The sequence below is a fragment of the Orcinus orca genome, chromosome X (genome assembly GCF_937001465.1).
Source record: "Orcinus orca chromosome X, mOrcOrc1.1, whole genome shotgun sequence".
Taxonomy (NCBI): Eukaryota; Metazoa; Chordata; class Mammalia; order Artiodactyla; family Delphinidae; genus Orcinus; species Orcinus orca.
This window is the reverse complement of record NC_064580.1, coordinates 17,357,939-17,380,875: the sequence shown is the minus strand read 5'-3', so window position 1 is coordinate 17,380,875 and position 22,937 is coordinate 17,357,939. Positions and strand designations below refer to the sequence as shown.

Below are 22,937 nucleotides of genomic sequence, written 5' to 3'. Positions count from 1 at the left end.
CCAGTGTGTATTTGCATTTATGAATTTTTAAACATACAATACTGTATTTCAGAGCATACCCTAAAATAGAAAAATGAAAAGGGATAAGAAATAAATCCATCATTCTATTTTTTTTAACATCTTTATTGGAATATAATTGCTTTACAGTGGTGTGTTTCTTCTGTATAACAAAGTGAATCAGCTATACATATACATACATCCCCATATCTCCTCCCTCCTGCGCCTCCCTCCCACCCTCCCTATCCCACCCCTCTAGGTGGTCACAAAGCACCGAGCTGATCTTGATCTCCCTGTGCTATGTGGCTGCTTCCTACTAGCTACCGATTTTACATTTGGTAGTGTATATATGTGCATACCACTCTCTCACTTCGTCCCAGCTTACCCTTCCCCCTCCCCGTGTCCTCAAGTCCGTTCTCTACATCTGCGTCTTTATTCCTGTCCTGCCCCTAGGTTCTTATGAACCATATCATTCTATTTTTTATGTTATCTCCCTTTGGAAACCCCTGAGCCAGAGGATTCTTGTGACTAAGCTGTGAATGACACTTGGACAGTAGATTTATCGATGATACTCTGTGACAAGAACCTGACATGGAGCTACTACTGTGTTATAGGTTAAGGAGCGATCCCAACATTTTGACAGCTTAGCTGGGGTAGAAGACCTTTTTTAGGAAATAAAGAACCTAGTCAGAGTACATACCTCAATATGAAGCCACATACACAGAGGTGATAGGGTGAGGATCTAGATAGGGTTAAGCTTTTCTAAGAAAAGTATTTCTCAGTTTGTGCCAATGCTTCTTCAGAACTGAGGCTGGCAGTAAGGGATAGTAAAGGTAGTGGTTATTAAAGGAATTTGAGTTATCTTGGCCATTTCGTAAGGGTCGCTTTGTCTGTCACCTGAGAACCCGACTTCTTCCCTAAGGTGTTTCTCCAAATGGTTTCTGTGTGTTCTAGCCTTCACTCCTATAACCAGGTTGACTGGGAGGAGAATTTGGTATCTCACTTTTCCGTTTCTCAAGGAAGTAACACTCCCTGTGTCTGTTCCTACCCCCAAAATAAATTTCTAATCAGTAGCACAAAAGGAAGGAGATAGTAAAATAGTAAACTTTATTGAGAATATTCTGCATAACGTATAGCATTCTGAAGGCTGCTGTAAAGATTCAATGACAGCAGACCAGAATTGAGAAAAACCTAGTGTTCAGAATTTCCTCTTCAAACTGGATTTGTTTCCCAGATAGCCTAAGGGGGTGCATGTGTCCCTTACATGGGGTAGACTGTTGGAATATAAAAATTCTTCTTTTGGTTGATCTGATGTTCTTTTTCCTTCCAGATCTAAGTCGAACTCAACCTTTCACATTCCACTTTCTTTGAGGATTATTCAACAATTTGGATTTGGGCTGTGACCCATTAAAGAAGATTAAAATTTCATTAGCATGAGTGCAGTTTGTTAAAGCAGACTGATTTGTTTCTAAGGTATTTCTTTAAAAACTAGTAATGCTGAATTCTCTTAAATGTTAAACCCACTTTGTTCTTTTGATGTGACGGAGCTTGTGGGAAAAGAGCACATCTGCTCTTCTAAAAGAAAAAAAATGCGTTAACTGCCTTTCCCACTTTGACCACTTCCAGTAAGTAAATGGATGTTTTGAGTAAAACCATTTGCCGTACACGCATTATGTACTTTTTTTTTTTTTTTTTTTTTTTTTGTGGTACGCGGGCCTCTCACTGCTGTGAGCCTCTCCCGTTGCGGAGCGCAGGCTCAGCGGCCATGGCTCACGGGCCTAGCCGCTCCGCGGCATGTGGGATCTTCCCGGACCGGGACACGAACCCGTGTCCCCTGCATCGGTAGGCGGACTCTCAACCACTGCGCCACCAGGGAAGCCCCGTACACGCATTATGAATCATAATTAAGCCCTAGTTTTGACTAGCCTGTTTACTGTACAATGAATTTTTGTATATTCCAGTTACTTACATGAATTTTCCCTTGAGATTTTGGTACAGTTTAATGGAGGCAGAAATCTGCATTTAAAGTGAAAAATGATTGGTCTGTTTTTCATATTTAAGTAGCATGTGGCTATTTTTATACTGATTTTGATATTGTATACATTCTTTTCATGATCTTATTTTGCCACTATAAACATCAACAAAAAAGGCGGTTTTTAGAACCTGAGTTTTAATAGCAGTTTTGAATTTGTAAAGTTGGTAGTTGCAGAAATCAAACACTAGGTGGCACCCAGTTATCTTAACATTGGAGATACTGATATAGTTGTCAACTTTTTTTTTTTAACTTACTGTGCATAGAAAATTCCCAAACAACAAAAGATTGTTTTGAACATATGCGTGTATGTAGAATATTTTTGCAGAACAAAAGGATTATGTTCAAAGTGTCGTTTTATTTTCAGAAGTCGTATACGTGTGAGCTACAATTTTGAGTGCTTTATAAACACTTAAACTATGTGTAAATGAAAATTTAATTTCATAACAGTTTGTACAAATTAAGCCTTTGGGAAAGTATCCCTAAGCTGGGGAAAGAGGAGGGAATAACAACTTAATGAAAAGATGGTCTCTTATTTCTGAATGGAAGAACTACATACAGTGGAGAAATATAATAAAGACAGTATCATGCTGCAGAGTATATTATACCCTTACTTTGCGTTTAGGATGTATTTTATTGTGTGTACAGGTGTTTTTTGCTTGTATTTTATTGGGAATTTAGATTTACCCTTTGTTAGTTTTTCATCATCAACTCTAGTAAGATGAAATTAAGGGCAGGGCTAGTTAGACCTAACTAGCCACATTGAAGTGGTATGCAACTGTAAAAGAAATCCTTCATGTAGCTTGTGAAACTTTTATTCTACTGGTCTCCAGAGAACTCTTCAGTGTTGAAAAGTAATACACAGAGGATTAAACCTTCACATGGCTTCAGAAAATAAGCACATCTTTTTTTTTTTTTTTTTTTTTTTTAGTAAGCACATCTTTGATCCCATGCTTAGTATAATTTCCTTTCCTAAGTGTGCAAACTCTGGAATAAAAATCTGAGGTACTATAAAATATTAAATCAAAAACCAGAAACTAAGAGTGGACAATTGCAGTTGATGTTTCTTACTCTATGGAGTCCCTGAACACTTAACCTAGGTGGAATGTGTCTGAGACCATGGACTGGTTTTTAGTACTCATAAGGAACCAGCCTTGAAGAGTTGACTGAGTGATCATCTTCGTCGGTAACCTAAACCTCCTAATAAGATATTTAGGCTTCTGTACATAAAAGTGTTCTGGTAAATTTGTGGTATATGCAGATCTTTCCTCCACATTGTTTTACCAAGAATGTTTTGACTCTGCATCTGTGCTACAGTTCATGGTACGGGTGGTGCAACTCAAACATTAGTTTTTCTACTTAACCTCCTCTAATAATATGGTTTGTCTAAAGATTCTTACCCCAATTCACGTGTTTGCAGGTGACATTTTTTTTCTTGTCTACGTAGTAACAGCCCAATCTAGTGCTGTTGTACCCTAGAAAATCTCAAATTATAATGATTAAAATAGTTGGGGTAAACTTGTAGTTCATATGCAACACTACTTGGAGGAATTATTTTACTAACTTGTCTTTAGTGTGGAAATTAGTTTCATTGATTTGATTATATTTCAAAGGTGGAATGGAGGTGGTCCTCAAGAAAAAAAACCTTTTTTGTTGTTATACTGTTTGATTCCTATAATACAATGCTAGAAAGTATGCCCTGAAAGAAAATAAAGTCTTTGAAATCCAAGAATAATGATTCTTACTGCTAAGAGAATGTAATAGTTATTACTAATGAGTTCGATAGGCATGCATTTTTCATGCAGTGTTTATTCCACTTCCAATTAGAGTATATAAATAAGTTGTATTACTAAGGTGGCTAAATAACCAAACCAAGTGTTTGTGTAAAAAAAGACTTGCCAAGATTTAATTGTTTGACTGTTGAATCTTTCTTGAAAATCCCGCCTCTCAAAGAGACCACCTCTTAAGGAGCCTGTAAACTATGCATGATGAAAATTCTTGTATTTTATTAAGGAGTGGCCATTGGTTTACTCACCACATCTGTGGAATCATGGCTATAAGTATAGTTGCTTACAGAACTCCTGGTGACTTGTAGTTTAACTTACTCTCATCTATCTTGTGTAAATATTAAATTATAGGACATTGCATAACATCTTGAATAGATACAAACTGCTGTCAGTATTGACTTCAGAGCAAGTGAGTAATCTAATAGGTAAAAGCATGTTTCAAATAAAATACCTAGCTGGATTTATACTTTATTTGTATTGTGTACAGATTTAACAACATCCAGTATTAACTATGGCTTGGCAGTGAAATGAAAGTAAGTTCTTTATGTTACCTGTCATAATGATTAAAAAGATTTGTATTGGTGTGAGATGTTTAGATCTCTGTCCTGCTTAGTAAGGGGAAGTTTCATTTATACAGCTTTTACATACCACTTTGTGTTTTTTATTTACCTTCAACTACCATCATTGCTTTTTTCTTCCTATTTTAGAAAAGAACAAAATCTGAATTAAGTCTTACTATAAGTGTGATAAGACACTAGCCTCTCAGGTATGGAGTGAACCGATGAATTCGGAGGGTGTGTTGGACTGTGTCTTCTCTTCCTCCCACAGCCGCCTAGTGCTTAGGAGGCATGTGGTAGAGAGTGAAGAACATGGGCTCTGAGGTCAGGCAGCCTGTGCCACAACCCCCACTCTGCCCTTTACCTGCAGGTGACCACGGGCACCTTCTCCAGCTTGTCTGAGCTTCAGGCTCCTCACCTGTAAGATGGAGATGATGAGAAGAGTACCTGCAGAATCACAGAAATGTTGGGAGGATTAATAATGCGTGTTCGTATGTGTGATCCACTTAGAGCAGTGTCCGCCACTATTCACTTGATATCCAGGACTGTGTAAGATAGAATATGCACGTCTTTTTTATTCTCTATTTACCATTTCTTTTACTTGCAGTCTTTGGTTCCTATAACAAAAGAAGTGTGTAAAATATATATTTGTATATTCATGTCGACACAATATTTAAAATAATTGCTACCACCCTCATTTAATTCAGCATAAGACTAACAGATGGAAGTCTCTAAATTGCTTAAAGAAAGGTATTTTGCAAAGTACCAACTTGCTCTATATTTCTTTAGAGAAAGCTTATAATTAGTAATATTGGTAGCTCTGGTCATCTTTCATTCTGAAGTCTTTAATGAGTCCTTTTACCATAGATTCATGACAGCTAATTGGTACTGATTTGGAGGTTTCCTTTCCCATCATTTGGAATTATGTAATCAGATGCAAACTATTGCAATTAGAAATAAAATATGAAATAACTTTCAACAGTGTATGCAGTTGATTCTTTTCAAACTGTTTATGACATTTTTAACTAAACTTTTATTCATGATCATTCTTTTCTGAAAATTTTGATGTATGAGGGAAATGTATACTTAATCTGTTTTTTATTTTTGTGGTTTTGGTGGTTTGATTTGAATGAATCCGTTTGGTCAGACGGATTGGTCAAAAAGCAGGGTTGCATTTTCTGGGCAAGTGAATTTGTTACAAACCTGTGCTGAAGACATTTTCTGATGGTAAATCAGTTGTCCAGAATGATCTCAAATTTCCAGAATCCCATTCACTGGACCTTATTTTATACTGTGCAAAGACATAGGTGAAGTAGATATTTATCCTCTGGTCAACTTGCTCACTTTTGTTTTTCTTTTTTAACTTGCTCTCTTTTAAAAAGCCAGTCTTTTCTGTTCCAATCCAGGCTTTGTTCGGTTCACAATCTGATAATGGCAGATCAAAAAGTGGGGACAAAACCTGAGTAAAGTCTCATTGCTGATTTGATCCACTGGACTGTCAGGTATAGAATTAGTTGGAGTTTTGCACGTTTGATAAAGTTCAATGCATATTTATGCTTTTAAATATCTCTTGTAAATCTAAGAATAATCGGGATTTTCCTAACTTGATAGTTTATCTACCGAAAGCAAACATAGAAACTCACAATTTCTTTTAAAAAGCGAATTTTACTTAAGAATGTCCCTGACAAGCAGTAAAATGATTAATCTTATTAAATCCAACCCTTGAGTACACATGTTTTTAATAGTTCGTGTGACAAGGTTAAAACGTGCTCCATGAAACACATCTGCGTGCTGTGAAGTACCATAGTTGCCTCACGGAAAAACACTCGTGCGATTATTGAGTTGCAAACTGAACTGGCCATCGTTTTTCTTGGAATACCATTTTTACTTGAAAGAACAACAGACAAACTGGTTATGCAAACGTGCGTTTGTGGTCAGGTTTTCTCAAAATAACCCTGTCACTTTAAGGAAAACAACTGACAGCATTTGTTGGAGGTGATAAGAGTTTGGGGAAACTGATGTTGCCACCATTAGCTTGACGGCTTCGCAGTGAAGAGATCAGAGGTGGTAATAATGAATGTGACTTTTTAATACAGTAGAATGAAGTGTGTTGACATTTGGAAGATCGTAGCGGAGTCAAGCAGTATTTTCTAAATGATGAGTGGGTTTTAACGTACTAGTATGAAAAGATCACTGATTCAGTATTAGATTCCACAATGCAACTAACTTTAAGAAGTTACCATTTGTCAGGATTGGGTATAGTGTCAAGAGCATACACAGTTACCTGAAAAGCCGTTAAAATAGTTCTCCCTTTTCCAACTACATAGTGGCCAGATTTTCTTCATGTGCTTTAACGAAAACATATTGTAACACACTGAATACAAAAGCAGATATGCAACTCGATTTTACTTTTTTAAAAATATTTATTTATTTGGCTGCCTCGGGTCTTAGTTGCAGCATGCGGGATCTTCATTGCAGGATGCGGGCTTCTCTAGCTGCGGTGCGTGGGCTTAGTTGCCCCACAGCATGTGGAATCTAAGTTCCCCGAACAGGGATCGAACCCGAGTCCCTTGCATTGGAAGGCAGATTCTTAACCACTGGACCACCAGGGAAGTCCCGAGACTCAAATTTTCATTTAAGCCAGACAGTAAAGAGATTTGCAAAAATGTGAAACAATGCCACTCTTCTCAAATTGGGAGGGGGTTGTTACTTTTCATTAAAAGTATGTTATTTAGGCTTACTGTTAAAGTAACAAATCTTTTAAAAATTTTCTAGCACATCAATACTCCCACAGGTGAACTTGTCATTTCAAGGAAAACTGAGTGTTCGTTGCAATATCACACATGCGCTTTCAAGTAAAAATTGAGTTTTGGAAAACTAAACATTCACCGCCATTAGCAGATTACAGAAGTTCTTTGGGAGTCTCAATTTTAGGTGTAAAATAGGAGTTGGTGAACTTTTACTAAAGGACCAGATAGTAAATATTTTAAGCTTTGTAGGCCATATGATCTCTCTTACAGCTATTCAGTTCTGTCAGTGTTGTGTTGCACAATAGCCTGAGACAACACGTAAACAAATGAATGAGACTGCATTGCAGGAAAAGTTCATTAACAGAAGTAGGTGGTGGGCTACATTTGGCCTACAGGCCGTAGGTTACCAACCCTTGCTGTAAAGGGACTCTGAGGCAAAAAAATTGAGAATTGCTGCACTAGACTTAACAACTAGATGGTATAACAGATTTTAAGATGTTCAGGGAATTCTCTGGTGATCCAGTGGTTAGGACTCCGTGTTTCCACTGCAGGGGGCACGGGTTCGAGGGAACAAAGATCCTGCATGCTGCGCGGTGATGCTAAAAAGAAAAAAAATGTCGTTCAGCTCTAACTAGATTTTTAGGAAGTTAGCCTAATGGCAAAAGCCCAGCAAACTAATGTCATTTTGTTAAACAGATGGCTTAAATAGAAAGACACTGCTCATAGATGGTATGATGTCATAAAAATGCCAGTTCTGATTAATATTCCAACAGGATTTGGGGGGGATAGAAAAATTGATTCTAGAATAAGTTCATATGGAAATTATGAATTTCTAAGGCAATTTTAAAAGCAGAGCAAAGAACTTCATCAGATACTGTCACACCATAATCCATAGTAATAAATAATAGATGCAGTAACAGACAAAAAGATCAGAATAAAGAGCTCAGAATCAAGCCCATGTACATATGGGAATCTGATACATGATAAAAGTGGTTTCAAAATCATTGGGGAAAGGATAGAGTACTTAAAAGTTGGTGCTGGACAAACCTACATTTTACAGAGAAAAGTAAATATGGATCTCTTGTCACCGTATACAGAAAATAAATTGCTTTAAAGGTAAATCTGTAAACTAATGAAAATGTAGACTATTGTGAGTGGGCAAGTATATAATTAAGACCTATGGCCCTCGTTAATTCCTTCTAACTACAATTTGAGTTGTTCTCTTTCCCCCTTGAGGTTCATCTCCACCGGAGTTGAGGGACTACAATAAACATCGTACAATTTGACCTTTTACATCTGTATCCAGAACAAAACCAAGACCTCTTAAAGCACAAACCATAAGCATAAGGTGAAAATTGATAGGTTTTATTTTGTAACCATGGGAAAGATTGAATGAAGAACTATCAATGGATGTTAAACCTTAGGAAGAAGTTTTGGCAAGGAGTAGAATATTTGCTTGGCCTTAAAGTGGCTCCCCACAGATTGCCGATTAGTTGCAAGAGAAAAATAGCACCTCTATACTGGAGAAACTGGCAGCCAATTAGGTAAAATTATTGTATCCATGTTATATTTACTGAAGTTGATAACTAATGTGGGTGTTTAAGACTATCCTGAGAGGACTTCCCTGGTGGCGCAGTGGTTAAGAATCCACCTGTCAGTGGAGGGGACACGGGTTCGAGCCCTGGTCCTGGAAGATCCCACATGCTGCGGAGCAACTAAGCCTGTGCGCCACAACTACTGAGCCTGCACTCTAGGGCCCGTGCACCGCAACTACTGAAGCCCGCGCGCCTAGAGCCCGTGCTCTGCAACAAGAGAAGCCACCCCAATGAGAAGCCCGAGCACCTCAACAAAGAGTAGCCCCCGCTTGCCGCAACTGGAGAAAGCCCGCGCAAAGCAACGAAGACCCAACACAGCCAAAAATAAAAAGAAATACGCACTGAAGTATTTAAGGGGAAGGCCGTGTATATGTATGCAGCTTGCTAGCAAAACAACCAAGGATTAAAAAAAAAAAGAGGTACAGCTAGGATTACAAATGATAAATGGGGTAAAATGTCAATGATAGGTGAGTTTGAGTAAAGGGCATATGACTTATTTGTAAATTCTTATTTGTGCAACTTTTCTGTAAGTTTGTGGTTATTTCCATATAAGAAGCTTTTTTAAATGGATTGATTTTGGCATAAAAATTGACGTTTTGCTAATCTTAGAAAACGTTAGTTGACTAGCGTGAAATATTTAAGCCCATAAGGATTATCTAGAATACAAAAAACCTGGAAATCAACAAGAGAAAGACAAGTAGCCCAATAGAAAGACAGGGATTGAACAGGTAATTTACAGAAGAGTAAACCAGAATAAATGGTTAATCTCTTTTTTTTGATGTGGACCATTTTTAAAGTCTTTACTGAATTTGTTACAATATTCTGTTTTATGTTTTTTGGGTTTTTGGCCTCCAGGCATGTGGGATCTTAGCTGCCACAGCCCCTGCATTGGAAGGCGAAGTCCCAGTTAATCTGTTTCTGACAGATTTGTATACAGTTGCAATGGATAGATGTTGAAAACAATTCCAAGCAAGGAAAAACAGAATGATAGCTGGTGTGCCTTATCATTTATATAAATTTAAACCACGCATATCTTCACTATATGTTTGAAAGTAGAACTACAAAAATACATTAAACAGGAGGTGTATATGATTGAAGAGAAGAATGCAAGTGGGAATAGAAAATAAACAGAAAAAATAGAATCAAAAGAGAAAAAAATAGAATCAAACTAGACAGGGGTATTCTGACAAGTCAGCAAGCCTTGAGCACAGGAGGTGGATGAGTTATAAGCTCGTACCCAAGGTCTGTAAGACCAAAAGAAGAAAAAAAGAAAAAGTGAAAACAGCTCCCAAGCCCTAATTAACTTGTCTCAATCTTATTGAGTTGGAAGCAGTTTTCATTACAAACAAGGGGCCAGCCCCAACTTGCCCGCTTTTCTGCTTGTTTGTATCTGAACTCCCCTTCTGGCTTTCTCACCATAGCTGCGCCCTACTCCTAGCACACCTTTGGGAGTGTCATGAACACGTTCATCACATTTTTGTGCCAACAAAGGGACTCTTCCCAAGCTTTTCACTAAGAATCTGGTTGTCAGTTACTGAGAGTTTCAACTTGTGTGGTTTTTTTTTTTTTTGTATAATTTACACACCATAAAGTTCACCCGTTTAAAATGTACAGTGGCTTTTAGTATAGAGTCAACCATCCCTATAATGTAATTCTAGAATGTTACCATCACCCTCCCCAAAGAAACCTTGTACCCTGATTCAGCTCTATTCGGCTTTTTAACCTTGCATTTCTTTCTCCCCCAGGGGTGGAAGTTAAAACCCGGGGGCTGGTCACTGCCCACCAGAGAAACGTGCAGCCTGGGGCTCCCCTGGGGTGGGTTATCACTCGGCAGGCTATATCTGGGTAAACACCTGGAGGCTTGAGCTGGCTCTGCGAAGATGTCTTTTTCAATATGTATATTTTTGAAAAGAAGTTAAGTGCTCTGGCAGGGGTAAAAGGACATCCAGGGGAAACACACCTCCACAGGCCCCCACACCCTGTCCAGACGCCTACTCCCAAGGCTACACGTTCAGTGCACTCTCATTTGTCTTCCCAGAGATGTTCTCACAGAGATTTCTCTAGTGCATTATTTGCACACCAGGAAGAAGCCATTGAGTAGCGCTCGGGTGGAATCAGCCTGGGAGTGGGGGCATGGTTGGAAGGCTGACTGCGTGCCCCTCCTCTTCCTTGAAGGTCCACCAGTCTGGCTTCCTGGAGCCCCTCGCTGCGGTGAGGGAAGACCTAGCGCCTGCCACCCGTGCACCTTTGTGCTTGGAGGGAGGCATCTGCACATGTGGCACTGGCCCAAGCGGCGCCTGCCCGAGGCCCTAAGAGGACCTGTTTCCAGAGCTGCAGCTCTACGTATGTGGATGCCTAGTGTGTGTGAACTTCTGCGAGCCGTGTGAGAACATGTGCGTGCTGGGTGGGCAGGTGTGTACACATGGTGTGTGCGCGCTGTGTTCACACTGCGTGAGGATGTGTGTGCACCCTGTGTGAGAAACTACATCCCATGTATATATAATGCTGAGTGTATGCACTGTGTGGGGACGTGTGTTTACACTGGTTGTGTGCATGCTGTGTGTGCGCACTGTATGAGGAACCGTGTGCATGCCGTGTGTGCGTGCGCGCTGTGAGGACTGGTGTGCACATCGAACGTGCACGCGGTGTGTGGGAGCGCTATGAGAACTAGTGCTCACACTGCACGTGCACGCCGTGTACTCGTGCTGTGTGAGGGCTGGTGTGCATATTGCCAAGTGCACGAGGTAGGCGCCTGCTGCTTGAGGACCCGTGTGCAGCTCGCGTGTGCACGCGGTGCTCGTGCGCGGCTTGAGAACCGGTGCGCACATCGCACGTGCACGCCGTGGGGGGGACGCGTGCGCGTACGGACGCGCGCAGGTCCGATACGGCGCGGCGGCAGGGGCAGTGCGCCTGTGCGGCCCCGGCATCCCGATGGAGCACGGCGTCGACTGCGGGGCGGCAGCCGGGACGGAGGGGTCTACGCGGGCCCCCCCGCTTCCCGGGAAGATGGCCGAACCGGGCGCGGTGCGGACCTCGCCGCCCAACCACCGGCCTTCAGGTAGGGCTCCCGGGATGCGGCGGGCGCGTGGGAGCCTCAGGCCCCCCGGGCGGGCCGCAAGAGGTAGAGGTTGTGGAGCGCGAGGCTGTGGGGGGCGGGGCGCGGAACTGAGCTAATGTCCTTTCCTCAGCCCGGGGTCGCCTGGGCGCGGGACCCCGGGGCCGGCGCCCCTCACGGTGCCGGTGGCAGAGTACGCTCTCGAGTGGCCAGAGTGGGTGGGATTGGGGGTGGCTTAGGGTGGGTGGCAGGTATGTTTGGCGTGCGGGGACCGGGGCCACGCTTGATGCCCCAGGGGCCCGGGGGGCTGGCCCCGCATCGCGGAGCAGCAGGCGTGGGGGGCACTGGGGCCGACCGAGCGGGCGCGGGGGGTGGCCGGGGCCTGCGCGCCTGGCCAATCTGCGTCTCGGGCGTCGCGCGCGAGGGGCAGCCCAGCTTCATGCTTCGCGGCGTCCCCGGGGGGCAGAACCGGCGCGTCACCCACTGGCAGGGGTGGCCAGCTGCGAGCCCCGGGCCGGGTTCCCCTGCCGCCCGCTTGCGCTCCCGGCGGCCGCGGGTGCGCTGCCCAGGGGTCTGGCGGGGTCGCGGCTCCCTCGCGTGGCAGCGCGACGGATGAGTCCCCCGGCCCTAGAGGCTGCAGCTGCTGGGAGCTAAGGAGGGATGGTCCCCGGATTGGCTGCCTGGAAACGAGCGAAGCAGGGAGAGATTTTGAGGACATTTGGCAGAATTTTAGATAAGCTGGTTTCGCATCTTCTAACGTTCTGTAAAGTGGTTGCAGGTAGTGCGGGTGTGTAAGCAACTTGGAAACCGATTTCATGTTTTTCCTGGCAACACCTTTTTTTTTTAAGTTAGTGTGAGGTATTTTTAAGGCGTGTTTTACCGCAGTATAACGTGCATCCCACAAAAGCGCACAGATCTTAAGTATAGGATTTGGAGAATTATCACATAGTGAAGATCTGCGTGTTTTATGTAAGGTGTACCAAGGAAGGGAAGGAAATCAAGGGCAATGTTCTTTAGTCACTTAAAACATGGTTTTCATGGGGGAGGGGTATGTTCTGATTGGGCCTTCATTTGCATCATTTCGAGAAGGAGGAGGTGGCTTAAATCTTTCCCAGTTTGCGTTTTTCATCACGCATTTGTTTTGAAGGCAGAATTTAACAAATATCACAGGATAGTGATATAAATACTGAAAAGATGTACTTCTGTTTTCGTCCTTTTTGTTTGGGAAACTCGGCTGCATGTGCTAGGGAGAAACCCAAAACCCACCCATCCATCAGAACCAGCCTTGGGGGAGGGGGACCTAGTAGAATATAACATTGGAAAAGGGAGGTTGTTAAAGTTCACATTTTTATTTGGTCGAGTTTAAATAATTAGGTCGTTTCGATGTTTTAGAGGTAGGGCGGAGCTGTATGGTTGAGCCTGAAATATCTGTGATATTTTAATTTATTTGAAGGCACTCAATAAGGGGACATCCTTATTAAGTTCTAGTTGGAAACTTTATTGTAGAAAAATAGCTTAAAGCTCTTTTCCTTCATTTGAAATTAGAAATATGGAAAGACATGTTGTGTGAAGGTTTAAAATATTTCAGGGAGTTCCCTGGTGGTCCAGTGGTTAAGACTCCGAGCTTCCACCGTAGGGGGCATGGGTTCAATCCCTGGTCTGGGAACTAAGATTCCACAAGCCGCGCGATGCGGCCAAAATGTATATATATATATATATATATACACACACACACACACACACACACACACACACATATATATATATATATTTCATAAACTTCTATGTGCATAAGGGTTGATGTGGAATAATTGGAGTGTTCAATTTAGGTGCCAGGTAGTACCATGGTTTGTTCTTTCAAGTGGGTTTTGTGAGGCTAGGTACTTAGAAAAATAATGTCATCCTCAGAGAAGTCTTGATTTTTGAGTTTTTTGTGTTATTTTTAATATTTATTTATTTACTTACTTTTGTCCGCGTTGGGTCTTCATTGCTGCGTGCGGGCTTTCTCTAGTTGCGGCGAGCGGGGGCTACTCTTTGTTGAGGTGCTCGGGCTTCCCATTGCAGTGGCTTCTCTTGTTGCAGAGCACGGGCTCTAGGCGCACAGGCTTTAGTGGTTGTGGCTCGTGGGCTCTAGAGCGCAGGCTCAGTAGTTGTGGCGCACGGGCGCAGCTGCTCCGCAGCATGTGGGATCTTCCTGGACCAGGGCTCAAGCCTGTGTCCCCTGCCTTGGCAGGCGGATTCTTAACCTCTGCGCCACCAGGGAAGCCCTTTGAGGTTTTATTATAATACATCTTGGTACTGATTACTCTTGGCTGCCCAAGGCCTTATCATTTGGGACCCATTCTTGATGAGAGTGAACCTGCATTTCTTGAGAGTCAACCATTGATCCTAAGCTTGTGCTGAGTGCTGTGAGGGGCAGAAAAGACTAAGAGGCCTGAGGTGTTTAGGCTCTCGGACAATTTCACGGCAGCACAGCTGGGCGATATGGGCCGGCAAGTGGTTTTCCTGGGAGCTGTTGTAGAAGGTCGCAGGGGAATACCTCTCTGGTTGTTTCTTCTAGCAACAGGTTCTTCCAATACTGAAATCCTGTGCATTTTTTCCCCATTACCCACCAGTGATGCTTGCTTTCTTTCCTTTCAGTTACTCCCAGAAGAGAAATTACCAGATGTGCTGTTCTCTTTAGTGCTTGTGTTATATCACAGTATCAGGAATGCGGAGCAAGCGCCTGTTGCTTGGTTCTGCCTCAATACCTTTAGAGGGCAAGCAGAGTCACCAGGTCACCGTTGTCAGGCTGCCTCGCTGTTACACAGGTCCTGGGCACCGCTCAGTCTGAAATGCCCCCTTCTCCCCTTTTCCCTTCGGGCGTTCACTTCCTCTAGGCTTCTCTCAGTCTGAATTAAGGAACTCGTCTTGCCTGTGCCTGCAGCACCTGCAGGAAAGCACTCTTCTTCTTCTGCACGTGTGACGACATTAACCTTCCAGTTCCTCTCGGCAGGTGTTCATTGGGTGCCCACTGTGAGCAGGGCCCTGTGCTGGTGGCTCCTGCTGTCATTGGAGCTCGGGCGATCGAGATCCAGACTGCCTGGGTGTGAATGCCGCCTCTCCCCTTCCTGATGTCTCACCTCAGGGAGACACTGCTGAGCTTTAGTTTTCTCACCTTTAAAATGGGCTTAAGAACACCGTGGGGGGGGGGGATAGAAACACTGCCTTGAAGATGAAGGAATTGATATCTGTAAAGCAGTGCTTGACACACAGTAAATGCTGAAGCTGGTTAGCCATTGTCCCTTCTGTTAGATGATTGGCTTGAGGGCGAGGCCTGGTGCAGAGGGTGACTGGATGGTCATCCTACTCCCCCTCAGAGGTTTTTGTCTTTGTTTTTGCGGTACGCGGGCCTCTCACTGTTGTGGCCTCTCCCGCTGTGGAGCACAGGCTCCGGACGCGCAGGCTCAGCGGCCATGGCTCACGGGCCCAGCCGCTCCGCGGCATGTGGGATCTTCCCGGACCGGGGCACGAACCCGTGTCCCCTGCATCGGCAGGCGGACTCTCGACCACTGCGCCACCAGGGAAGCCCCCTCCTCACAGTTTTTTCACGCAACAGGTGTGTAACTGATGTTTGACAATTGCATTATGCTGGGAGCAGCTCCACTGGGTTGAGGAAATACTCGTGAGTTGGATTAAAGAAGTGTGTCGGTGGAGGAGCTTGAGATAGTGGAATTACAAAGCATGTTTCCTGAGGCTTGTTGAACTTTCCAGTGCTTTCTGCAGGTAAATACTGTTTACTGAGTTCAATCCATTTGCCCATGGTTCCCTGGTAAGGAGGGAATTGCTTTGAGTTGAGACGAGGTTCCCTGCTGTCCTTCCATCTGCCTGTCTTCCATCCCCCATCCTAGATCAGGAGAATGGAGGAGTGCAGACTGGAAGTTCAGGAGAGCCTCCCCCCAGGGGCCACAGTAGGGAAAAGGAAAGGCTGAGAGTAGGGCCCCAAGAAATCAGAGTTCTTCATCCTTTCTCAAAGTTGCTACATTTAAAACCATTCTTTTTTTTTTTTTTTTTTTTTTTTGCCACACTGCACGCCTCGTGGGATCTTAGTTCCCCGACCAGGGACTGAACCCGGGCCCTCAGCAATGAAAGCGCGGCGTCCTAACCACTGGACCACCAGGGAAGTCCCTAAAACCATTATTGACCACTGTCATCGTAGAGCTGTTTGGACCAAGAGGAGCAACTTGAGCTTGTGCGTGTGTCCTAACGTTGCAAGTCCCTTCGGCAGTGAGAAGGGCCAAGGTCAGGAGCGAAAGAAAGTTGTATTTGATCTGGGGCTTCTGGCTTTGTGGAGTTATGGCACTGAAGGACTCGGACCTGGCAGGACCTTCAGGGCAAATTCCTGAAAGTCTGACCATCAACTGTTTCTTTTCTGATGTACTGACCCTAGTGACCCGACTGGTCAAATTCTGTCATTTCTATCTCTATCCCTTCTCCCTCTCCACAATTAAAGGATGTTTTCCTCTCATTCAGATGCCCCATCTTCTGCCATGGTTCACTTTTTAAAAGAACATCTTGCCTTCTGTAGTAGCTATACTGATTGACTTATAACACAGTAGGATTTGCAGGGTTGCTTTGGGCAGACGAGAGATGTGGTTTTCTGGGGGATGCTGGTCAATAGTCTAGTGGGCTTTGTTGGGAGGATTTAACAAGGTAGAACTCATAATGGCTCAGCATAGTAGGTGCTCACAGGGCAGGTAGTCTGATGATGCTTATGATGGTATTGCCCAGTTCCGGGGAGTGGGGGAGGGAGGGTTCGCAGGCAGAGCTGACTCTGGCAGCAGTCTGATAATTTGAAAACTTTCCATGGCCCTGCCCTCTAGGCTCTTTTGAACGAATTACACCAGAAGAAGGAAGAGGCAGTGGTCCAGGGTGGCTGCCCTTGGGGCGCCGTGGCCCAGGAGGGATTGCTCACCGCCCGGCTCATGTCTGAGGTGACCGCTTTCCAATGAGGAGTCTGCCGGCTAGGCACCTGAGGCTCCGGGGCACGCTGGGCCTCGGGATCCCCTTCATCCGCCTCTGAGCTCTGTCTCAATGTAGGCCTCGGTGTGCTTCTCTCTTGGGGAGCGGTAGCTTTCCTCTTGCCATTTAAAATGCCCAATTCAGTGGTTGTCAGTATATTCACAGAATTGTACAGCCATCACCACAGTCAATTTTAGAACATGTTCGTCACCCCGCAGAGAAACCCCATAACCATTAGCTGTCATTCCCCATTCCCCCTCACCCGTCATCCACTCCCCAGGTCCTGGCAGCCACCCATCTACACTGTCTCCATGGAGACCTCTAGGCTTCAGCCCTTGATGTGCGCACATATTGTGGTTGCCCGGAAGTTCTCGGGTGGCTCTCCATGCATCAGGGATTTAAAAACCATCGTTCTGCACGCTGCATTCTTCAGGTCCAATACTTGCGTTCACCACAAAGCCTTGTCTTTTCACCTCCTGGGCATTCCTCTGCTCGGGGCCTGCAGGGCCCTGAGAACCTGAATGGAACCTCCCAAGTAGTCTGCAGTCATATATTGCACATGTGTTCATTTTAGCTCCTCAAATAGTAACAGCTGCTAATTGTTGAGCACTTATGTCCCAAGCACCGTTATAAGCACTTGTCATACGTTATTTACTTTATTCCTCATAGCCATCCTTTATACTGTTTTTATTCTCATTTTAGAGATTTGTAATTTTCTATTCCTGTGTAGCGAAACACTCCAAACTTACTATTTCTCACCATTCAGGGGGTTGGTTGGGCTCAGTTGAGTGGTTCTCCTGCTGCCTGTGCTGGGAGCTCAGTGGGGTTGAAATGTTCAAGATGGCCTCTCATGGTCCGGGTGTCTCAAATTACACAAGGAGTCTGTCCTGGCCTTCCTCACAGTGTGGCAGCTGTTCTTCAAGAGCCAGGAAGTACAGGTTGCCAGTTCTCTTATGGCCCAGACTTGAAAGTCCCAGAATGTCCCTTCTGCTGCATTTGGTGGTCAAAGCAAGTCACAAAGCCAGCCCAGATTCAAGGGGCGGGGAAATAGACTCCACCTCTTGAGGTGAGGCATGGTAAGTGCCTACTAGGAGAGGAGGAATCTCCCTTTTCGGAGATTCTCTACTGTAACAGCTAAGTACATTGACACTAAGAGAAGTTAAGTAAGGGAATTCCCTGACTCAGCCCTTTCACTGCCAGGGCCCAGGTTTGATCCCTGGTCAGGAAACTAAGATCCTGCATGCTGTGTGGCACGGCAAAAAAAAAAAAAAAAAAAGAGAGAGAGGTTCAATAAGTTGGTCAAGGTCACACAGTAAGTGTGTTTGACTCTAGAGTTAAGTATTTTTAATCTCCATGCCTCTGTGCCATTCCAGATAGATTATAACAAATTCCTTTTGCACATGGGTCATGCCTCCCGCATTTTCTGTACCCCTCTCAAGCTCTAGCTCAGTACTATCAATATACATTTTATAAGGATTTTGTGTACCTTTTTTTATAGTATACAGTTGTTTTTCTCTACAGAGGTGATGAGGACCTTCATTTCTTAGAATTACAGCAAAAGTTTTATCAACAAAAATGCTTAGAGGAAGAGAAGTTTCATTTAACAGAATTTCTTATTTGCCAGGAATTAAGCCCCCATCCCCTCTGTGCCAGCCTTTATGTTGGGGTCTGGAAGATCTCCTTAGTATGCTTTCCTGTCTTAGAGCACTGCATTGGCTGTGACTGAGGACTGCGGCTCTTAGGTCATCACTCTGGAAGGCCCACGGAAGATTCTCTTATACTCTAGCCCAGTGTGTCTCTAACTCTTAAATACAATTTAAAGGACTTACTAGAAACAAAATGTAAAGCACATGTAAAATACAGGTCCCAATTTTAAAATATCAGATTAGATACCAGATTCCAAGATATCAATGGGTATCACATTACTTTGTCAAATTGCTATGAATGTTTCTAAATACGTGCTCTCAATTTATGTCCTTATTGTGGACGATAATGAACAATAAGGAGGCTGGCATCTGTCCACAGGCCACACTCTGAGTAGCTCTGTCCTGGGCCAGCATTTCCCAAAGGGTGTGGTACCTAAGAGGGTTTAGGTTACACGTGGACAAACTTATCTTCTCAATTTTAGATTAATGGTCCTGTGGATTCTTTAATTGTGTTGTAAAAATACAACTAATACATCAAACCGTAATTTCATGAATATTTTCAAACTGTAATTTCACGACTATTTTCAGAATGATTAAAAAAATGAAAAAAATTCAGTTTAAAGAAAACTACTAAATAATGGTATAGGTTGGTGCTGGCTAATACCAATAGAATGCTAGTCACATATGTACTCCTAAATTTTCTAATAACTGCATTGAAAAAGCAAAAAGAAACGGGAAATTAATATAATAATACAATTTATTTAATTCAGTATATCTAAAATATTGTCATTTCAACATGTAATCAGTGTAAAGAATTATTAATGAGATATCTGACATTCTGTTCTTTGCACCAAGTCTTCCAAAACCAGTGGAAGACTTTATGCTTCAGCACATCTCTACATGGACTAGTCACAGTTCAGCTGCCCAGTAGCCAGCTGTGGCTAGTGGCTCGCATATTGGACGCGGTGATCTAGAACATTTTCCTCATGGCAGAAAGTTCTGTTGGTCACATAGGGCACCATGGTATTGAGTGTGGTATGAAGAACAGGATGTATGCTGCGGTATTCAGTCTATCTTAGATCTCTTGTGTGGAACTCAAAAGATGCTTTGATAAAACGGTCTCCCCTACAATAAGCAAAACCTCCCTGGACCCTCAGGCTCTCGAGGAGAGAAGCTGCTTTTGCTTTCCCCAGGGTGGGCAAGTGCCGAGGCCCTGGCACGGATTGTCTCGGGGACCTGGCAGGCTGTGGAAAGGGAGTGGGCTCGGCTTTGTGGTAAATGTTGGGCTGTTACGGAGGGAAAGCATGGTATGATACTGATGGAACAGTGGGAGGAGAACGGTATTAGCCAGCGCAGGCTCTCCCAGGTTCAGTGTCGGGTCCGGTGGGGAACCCCGTCTGCGGGGTGGGGTCTGCTGGGCTGGGTCAGGATGGGCTCTGTGAGGGCAGGTCTGGTCATTTCGCCCCAGGGCTAGTGATGTGCTTTCCTAGTTCCTGTTCACAGAAGCCACACTCTGATTATGATCAACAAGTTCTGGTTGGCTGACAGGACAGACCCCCTAACTCTGGAGACCCCATAATTGGACAGTTCCAGTGAATTCAGGGGCTTGTCCCGCCTCCCGCGTCCTAGGTTTGATGATGTGGCAGAGCTGGCACTGGCTATAGGGGGACTTACTGGGCAGGGCCACTTAACCCGAATTCGCTTTCAGGGCCTGAAGGACAAGTCCCTGCCCAGACCAAGTTGTCCCCCTCCTGAGCAGTTGGTCTGTCTTTGCCTTTGACACCGAGTCTTTAAGAGTTAACGGTTGGTGGGGCTTCCCTGGTGGCGCAGTGGTTAAGAATCCTCCTGCCAGCGCAGGGGACACGGGTTCGAGCCCTGGTCCGGGAAGATCCCACATGCCGCGGAGCAACTAAGCCCGTGCGCCACAACTACTGAGCCTGCGCTCTAGAGCCCGCGAGCCACAACTACTGAAGCCCGCGTGCCACAGCTGCTGAAGCCCACACACCTAGAGCCCGTGCTCCGCAACAAGAGAAGCCACTGCCATGAGAAGCCCGCGCACCGCCACGAAGAGTAGCCCCCTCTTGCCGCAACTAGAGAAAGCCTGCACGCAGCAACGAAGACCCAACACAGCCAAAAATAAAAATAAATAAATTTTTTTAAAAGTTAAAAAAAAAAAAAGGGCTTCCCTGGTGGCGCAGTGGTTGAGGGTCCGCCTGCCGATGCAGGGGACACGGGTTCGTGCCCCGGTCCAGGAAGATCCCACATGCTGCGGAGCAGCTGGGCCCGTGAGCCATGGCCGCTGAGCCTGCGCGTCCGGAGCCTGTGCTCCGCAACGGGAGAGGCCACAACAGTGAGAGGCCCGCATACCGAAAAAAAAAAAAATTAAAAAAAAAAAGAGTTAACTGTTGGTTTAGCAGGTCAACCAGTGTGCAACCCCAATTGCTATGGTCGAGCTATTGGATTAACTTTCTTCTTAGCTCCATTTTTCTATCCCACTCTTGTTTTTCTCTTTCTCACACTTTTCACATTCATTTCTGCTGTATTTTATATAAGCAGAAGGAGGGAGAGAGGAGTGCATAAATGAATACCTGAAATTAATAAATACAGAGCAGGAAATGCCCCTGCAGCTTGAATTTTTCACCAGGCACCAAAAGTCCTTTATTAAGTAGTGCTCTGTGTCTTTGTTTCAAAACAACACCTTAATATTTGCCCTTAACTTGAAATAACCATCTGAATCATAAACTGGGCAAAACAGGATTCCCCTGCTGTGCTTATTTTTAAAAAGACCCCACACCACACACACACACACACACAAGATTCCCCTATGTTCTCCTCCCTTAGCACCTAGGCATGCATTTTCAGCATTCCATTGACTAGAGAGGCAAACGTCCCTGTGCATGGGGGCCGGGTCTCCTCTTAGGAGAATTTCCTCTTCTCTACCTTATTAACTGTGTGTGTTCGGTTCTCTTGAGCACCAGTCAGGGGTGACAAATGGTGGTGAAATATTATGACAGCCTTCAGTGGAAGCTTTCCTTGCACGTGGGTAAATTTTCCCCCAGTGTAGATATGTGTTATGAACAAAATTTCGTTCATTTTCATCAGCTAGGTAACCAGTATTATTGAAGCAGATTTAGTTACATCTTCAGATGAAAAGCCCTCTAAAAAATTACTGATTGTGGGGCTTCCCTGGTGGTGCAGTGGTTAAAAATCCACCTACCAATGCAGGGGACACGGGTTCGAGCTCTGGTCCGGGAAGATCCCACATGCCGCGGAGCAACTAAGCCCGTTATCCACAATTATAAAACGCTCTAGAGCCCATGAGCCACAACTACTGAAGCCCGCGTGCCACAACTACTGAGCCTGTGCTCTAGAGCCCGCGAGCCACAGCTACTGAAGCCAGCACGCCTAGAGCCCGTGCTCCGCAACAAGAGAAGCCACCGCAATGAGAAGCCCGTGCACCACAACGAAGAGTAGCCCCTGCTCGCCGCAACTAGAGAAAGCCCGCGCGCAGCAACGAAGACCCAACACAGCCAAAAATAAATAAATAAATAAATACAATCTTTCAAAAAAAGGTATAAGGAATGAAATTGCACTTAACTGCAATTACAATAAGTAATTTTTTTTCTTACTGCAAAACATGTTCCTGCTCTCCTTTTCCCCCCTCCTCACCCACCTAAGTTTCCACTTCACTTGACTTTGTTTTTGTCAGTCACGAATTATTTCTAAAGAATAATTGCTTCTTATTAATGGTCCATTAATTTCTACATATCCCTAATCTTCTGGGGTGAGATTAACTCTTTTTATAGCAGAACAGTCAAGGGAGTGAAATGGACTGTTTCACTCTACCCTGTTCAGCTTTCATTTCTCTTACTTGTCTTTTACTTTCTCTCTGTTTCGACTGAACAACCCAAGAAGACATGGTGCCTTTCTACTAAGGAATGTAGACTGTCCTTTGTGGTACATAATTTTATCTTTATTAGTTAAAAATTAAAAGGATTCTTACCCCCTTTTTTAAAGGTGTGTAGAGATGACATGTAAAGGTGTGTGAAGGTGACTTCAGAATGAGTGCCTCTTATGATCAGGCCAATTCAAGCAGGAGATACTCTACGCAGCACTGTCCAATAGAACTTTCTTTTCTGTTCTACGTCTGTTCCAAATGGTAGCCGCTCGCCACATGTGGCTATTGAGCCCTGAGGAACTGACTTTTTAATTGTGTCTGATTTTAAATAATTTAAATAGCCACATGTGGTAGTGGCTCCTGAATTGGATTGTGCAGTTAACTAGATGTTCACTGACCTTGCCAGGTTAGAAATAGTGTGTTGGGCTTCCCTGGTGGAGCAGTGGTTAAGAATCCGCCTGCCAATGCAGGGGACACGGGTTCGAGCCCTGATCCAGGACGATCCCACATGCCATGGAGCAACTAAGCCCGTGCGCCACAACTGCTGAGCCTGTGTTCTAGAGCCCGCGAGCCGTAATTACTGAAGCTGATGAGCCACAGCTACTGAAGCCCACAAGCC

The 22,937-nt window shown here is 44.4% G+C and overlaps 2 protein-coding genes across 5 annotated transcripts in view; both read left to right on the top strand.

Annotated features, from left to right (window-relative positions):
- The window catches only part of EIF1AX (eukaryotic translation initiation factor 1A X-linked), an 84,968-nt gene that overhangs the window by 19,809 nt on the left and 42,222 nt on the right, over positions 1-22,937 (top strand). The window contains exon 7 of one of the 2 annotated variants that reach the window (XM_004283061.4): positions 1,328-4,400. The exons of the other annotated variant lie outside the window; for it this stretch is intronic. Coding sequence (XP_004283109.1) covers positions 1,328-1,333 — 6 coding nt within the window. The 3' untranslated portion in view covers positions 1,334-4,400. Of the gene's footprint in view, positions 1-1,327; positions 4,401-22,937 lie in introns of those variants that run through there. 2 annotated transcript variants of the gene reach the window in all.
- The window catches only part of MAP7D2 (MAP7 domain containing 2), a 107,994-nt gene continuing 96,652 nt past the window's right edge, over positions 11,596-22,937 (top strand). For 2 of the 3 annotated variants that reach the window (XM_049704728.1, XM_012537881.3), the window contains exon 1: positions 11,599-11,776. In XM_049704728.1, the coding sequence (XP_049560685.1) occupies positions 11,650-11,776 (127 nt within the window). In that variant the 5' untranslated portion in view covers positions 11,599-11,649. Of the gene's footprint in view, positions 11,777-22,937 lie in introns of all 3 variants that reach the window. The other variant, XM_012537880.3, reaches the window with a different exon arrangement.